The following is a 5026-nucleotide window of genomic DNA, read 5'->3' on the forward strand; positions in this document are numbered from 1 at the left end:
TGGGAGCTCTGTATGAAGGAATATGCTGACGGCTTGGCCGTCGGCTTAGTTTGAAACTAAGCCGACGACCAAGCCGTCGGCATATCCCTGGTCCACGAGCAGCGACTGGTCGCCACGTGGCACACCTATGCCGACGATCTAGCCGTCGGCATAGTTTTTGACTAAGCCGACGGCTAGACCGTCGGCATAGGGGTGCCACGTGGCGACCAGCCGTTGGGCAGACTTGACGGCGGCCGCCGTTAGGCGTGATTGTTGCCGACGGCAAGGGCCGTCGGCATAGATGTACGGCCCCCGTCGGGAAAGCATATATGCCGACGGCTTTTCTATGCCGACGGCCTCCCTGGCTATGCCGACGTATATGTTGCCGACGGCCCTATGCCGACGGGGGCCGTCGGCATAGGTCTGTCCCGACGGGACTCAGGGCTATGCCGACGGCCCTGGCCGTCGGCATAGGGGGCGATTCTGGTAGTGTTCAGGCCCCACACGGGGTGGATTTTCAACTACTGGACAACGTCATGTTGCCGCGGGCTGATGATGGTTCGGGTGTGTATCTCATCCATATCAAGGAGCTTCAACTTCACATCTGGCTCCACAATGGGGACAACTGGCTGCTGGTGGACACCATTTGCTTGACTGAAATCTGTGCTGATTTGCTTGAGGATGATTCTACTGCTGATTTCACGATTGTCCATGTGGAGGACTATAATGAGTTTGTGTTCTTGGAGATGGATCAATGCATACTCTACTTGGATATCAAACCCAGGACCCTGCGCAAAGTGTCAAGGGAGTATGATTTGTTTGAAATCTATCCTTTTATGATGAGCTGGCCTCCCATCTTCCCTGTGCTCATGGATAGCCCTTCAAGGTTTGCCTTTTGCCTTTTTTGTGATCTGTATAGTCTCCTTGTAGAGGTTACCTAGTTTCGTAACGTGCGTTGTGCATGTCATTGTTTGCTGTAGCTGTGGGGTGGTGTTACATATGTGATTGGTTCCTTGGGCCTCTTTAACTATACTAGTTACGTGATATTAGAGAATGCTTGCCGCAAGATGATTCGAAATCATTTAACGATACTAGAGGCGACACTAGTGAATGCTTGATGGAACATGATTTGAAATCACTTGTGAACGAGGAATATTGCAAGGTGTCTACTTGTGGTCATAGTCTCTTGCGTGTGGTTGTCGGGGTGTAATGGGTTAGTTGCAAATGATGTTGTGGATAGATAAGAGAACAAAGAGAAGCAGGAGTTATGGAGGGATACAGATTTGTTTCTTAGCTACTAAAAGATTACAGAAGTCCCCCTTTAGATATGCTACCATGGTGGATCCGCAATTGACTTTTACATCCCTAATGCTACTCAGATGGCTACACGCCTACACATATCGGTATCCAACTATCACCCATATATTTTCACCCTTAATAGTTGCAAAATTGCACATGATACTGTCAATGGTAGTTGTCGTTTGCTAGACCACTCTGCGGAATACTTACTTTTGTTAAACCTTGTGCTGGCACCAGAAGTCATGCCTCCTGAACTTGGTCTTAGTCTCATAGTAGCAATTTGTAGTTGTGCTGAAAAGTGACCTGCTGCATCACAGTTTACTTGACAATCAATGCAGAATTGAAAATGAGACTACTATGAAAACATCATGAGAAGATTAAGAGCTGAAAAATGCCTAGCCTTGTCAATGTGTCTACTTTGTTCACCACTATGTTTTCTCCCTTGCACAGAAATGGTCAGGAGCCCATCATGCCTGGAATTTTTGCTTCCTATTTCTTAAATATATTTGTGGTGAAATTTTCTACAATCTACATCGCAACAGTGAACCAGAAGCTATGTATGGGATTGCTAATACTTTTTTCCCCCTTCTTCTGAATGTTGCCTAGTGGAATGTATATCTCGAACACAAGTGGTTGATTTTACGCCGGTTCTCTCTAGCTTCTTCATTATGTGTGATTCAGATATATCACAGCGAAGAATTCATTTTATTTTCTAAGCGCACCAAACATTAACTATCGTCGGACTAGCCACTAGTCCTGTTAGCCCATCTGGTATTTTGATGCTTAACGTGGCAAACCGAATATATCCTGATGCCTAATTACCTTTATCTTGACCCTTGCTCTGTTTTCTCCGAAACAGCGATGCCACTTGAAGAACGAGGATACGAGGAAAGCTTTTGGATGAGTTGTGACAAGGGTGCCACCAACGAAGAGCACATGGCTGCATTTCCCCAATGTCAGTTCTAGCCGTGTTCATTTAAAACCAGCATAGTGGATTAATCAGGATGCTATGCAACTGGAGAAGGCGCTCCTTCCCCGTGGTACCTGTGTTGTTACTGTTGTTGTCCGCTGCATTTGGGAAGTGACTTGTTCTGTATGTTGAGAGTTGCTATCTCCTCTGATCTAGTCCCTCTGTATCAAAATATAAGACGTTTTTTTAGTACTTGTGTTGCAGTCTTATGTGGTTCCCCTCCTTGCAACCTGTGGCATTTGGGAGAAGTGTGTCGTTGTTCACCGTTGCAGAATCGGTTTCTGTTAGAAATGTGCAGCCATCTCTGCTGTAACTGTGAAACAAAGTTTGGTTGAATCGAGAGTCTCCACTCTACATGACCTGCTGCTGGTTGACTAGTTAAATAAGGCTTTGCTACTTGTTGTCTGTGCTCGCACAGGCTCAGGTAGATGGATGAACACATGGCAGAAATCTCTGGTTGATTCATCAGATAGCAGTACACAATTGTGCTGAAGTCTCAAATCTCGAATTAGAAAGAGACGCCGTCTCTCCCCTGTAGCCTGCGTGGGCCGGATGGCAGACCCTAGGCCCACGGGCCCGTGTGATCCGGGAACGGGCTGGCGCTACTCACGCTACCGTAGCTTGTTCTCTGGTGCTCGACGCCCATGTAGTCCACCACGCGCACGCCGTTGTCGGCGCCTCGCCGGCGCTCATCATCCATCGGGTTGTCCGCGCCGCTGGCCGCCGGTCCAACGTTCCTCGTCGTGCTACCGTTGGCTGCGTCGTTGTAGAGCTGGCCAGGCATCAGCCCGCCGACGCCGAACCCGACCACCCCGTCGTACGTGCCGTAGGCTCTCGTCGGCCCGAACGGGCCCGCGGTACAAGGAAGGCGGTCGAGCCCGGCCATGGTGGACGCGAGGCCCGGGTGGCCAGGGGTGAAGCTCACGCCGTAGCCACTCGACGTCGTCGCGCCCATCTGGGCCGCCTTCTGCAGCAGCGCCGTGGCGGACATGCTCGCCAGGCCGTTGTTTCCCGGGGAGTAGCAGCCGCCGATTGCGGCGGGGTCGCTCGGCCCTGCCTGCAGGCCCAGCATGCTGAGCCTGCTGCTCGGGCTGAAGGCGGTCGGGGTAGCGCCGAGGCTGGAGAGCATGCAGCCCAGCGGGTTGTCGGCGGCGGCTGCGTCGGCGTCGTAGTCGGAGAACATCTTCAGGTGCGGGCTCTTGATGTCCGGCTCGTAAGCGGACGCCTCGTCGGCGTCCATGTCCAGGTCGTCGGCGTGGGTGGACGGCAGCATGAGGTTGTGGTGGTGGTGAGCGTGCTGCTGGCCCTGGAGCGCCGAGGCCACCGTGGCCATGTTCATGGCCGGCTGCGCCAGCTTGCTGTTCTCCTGCGCCAGCGCGTCGCAGAAGGCCCGGTGCGTCACGAAGCTGTCCCTCCTGCATGACGTCACAAAGTTCGATGATACATCGCCGGAGCGGGCCGACGCATGCGGCGGACGGCGACGGAGGAAGCCGGACGGACCTGGAGAAGAGGGTGCCGCAGTCGCAGCGGTACTCGCGGGTGCCGCAGACCTTGGCGTGGGCCTTCCAGTCGGAGTGCACGGCGTAGCGCTTGGCGCAGCGGTCGCACTTCCACTTCTTCTCGCCGTGCTTGCGGCAGAAGTGCTTCTTGATGCCGGTGAGGTCGCCCAGCGCGCGCCGGGGGTCGTGGTGCACGCACGCCGGCTCCGGGCACACGTAGGCCCGCTTCCGCGGCGCCGCCCCGCCCTCGGCGCCGCGCTGCCGCAGCTTCCACGGCAGGTTGTGGCCGCGCCGGTGCAGCTGCAGGTTCTGGTCGCGCTGGAAGCCCTTGTGGCAGATCTCGCACACGAACCGGTTCGTCGCCATCAGCGTCCGCGGCGACAGCGCGATCACCTCCGCGCTCGGGTCTGCATACACCAATGCATACCACACTTGAAAATGCTACCCCGGCCCAAAATCAAAGCCATTTGGCGTGAATACTAAGCATTTCTAAGCGATCTTCGCTAGATAATTTCGAGGTCATTAGCTAAGAAATTTGATTAACCATTTCTCCCGTTACTAAACCTAGACCATAGGCTCTACTCTATGGCCAACTCATTAATAATCGTACAAGCAAATCTAGTGGAGTATATTGTTGGAACAGACGCGTACAGTATAGTCTTGTCATTCCCGTCATGGTTTTCAGTGTCAAGAGACGGAAACTTGGACTCACGAACAGTGGCTGCCACTATTGACTTTGACAAATCAATAATTGTAGTCACAGGAAGAAGTAAACACAAAGTTCATGCAAAGAGAAGGAATTCGGGAACTAAAACCACGCGAATTTCTCTTGCACTCAGTAAGGGGATCTCCAAGAACAAAAATGTATAAGTCACAGCATGAAGGATGGGTTCAAATGCATATATAAGTCATATACCACACTTCAAAATACCATTACTACTACAACTGTCCCTAAAATTATAGAAACTTCTTGTTTCAATTTTTTTATTATAGAAACTTGGCATATACCGCGGCATTTCTCTTGCACTCAGTCAGGGGATCGACTTCTAGCAGGAGGTTTTCAGTATATATTTTCAAGGTCACTATCTAAGAAATTTAATTAAGAGATTTCTCTTGTTACTCCCTCTATTCTATTCTACAATGTAGTGCGTCCGCGCTTATCGAGATTTAACTTTGATCATAAATTTAACCAATGAGACCGATTGAGGAGGGAGTAAAAATTAGTATAAATTTTTCAATACGAATTCATTGGTATAATTTTTCTCCTGCCGCAGTCGGT

At 51.2% G+C, this 5026-nt stretch overlaps 1 protein-coding gene across 1 annotated transcript; it reads right to left on the reverse strand.

Moving 5' to 3' along the window:
* Positions 1-2623: 2623 nt before the first annotated feature.
* LOC123176483 (zinc finger protein GAI-ASSOCIATED FACTOR 1) lies at positions 2624-5020 on the reverse strand. The gene is made up of 2 exons (XM_044590667.1): positions 3749-5020; positions 2624-3663 (listed from the first exon to the last, which is right to left on the reverse strand). Exons 1-2 carry the CDS (start codon positions 4111-4113, stop codon positions 2811-2813), a joined length of 1218 nt encoding a protein of 405 aa, XP_044446602.1. The 5' UTR covers positions 4114-5020; the 3' UTR covers positions 2624-2810.
* Positions 5021-5026: the final 6 nt, after the last annotated feature.

Source organism: Triticum aestivum, unplaced genomic scaffold, assembly GCF_018294505.1.
Source record: "Triticum aestivum cultivar Chinese Spring unplaced genomic scaffold, IWGSC CS RefSeq v2.1 scaffold37620, whole genome shotgun sequence".
In the NCBI taxonomy this organism is placed as follows: domain Eukaryota; kingdom Viridiplantae; phylum Streptophyta; class Magnoliopsida; order Poales; family Poaceae; genus Triticum; species Triticum aestivum.

What these genes read in the sequence shown, in the direction of transcription:
- LOC123176483 (XM_044590667.1), bottom strand. Translation starts at nt 4,113, where the DNA reads ATGGCGACGAACCGGTTCGTGTGCGAGATCTGCCACAAGGGCTTCCAG. An exon ending in TGCGGCACCCTCTTCTCCAG is followed by an intron (nt 3,664 to 3,748) that starts GTCCGTCCGGCT and finishes GACGTCATGCAG; the next exon opens with GAGGGACAGCTTCGTGACGC.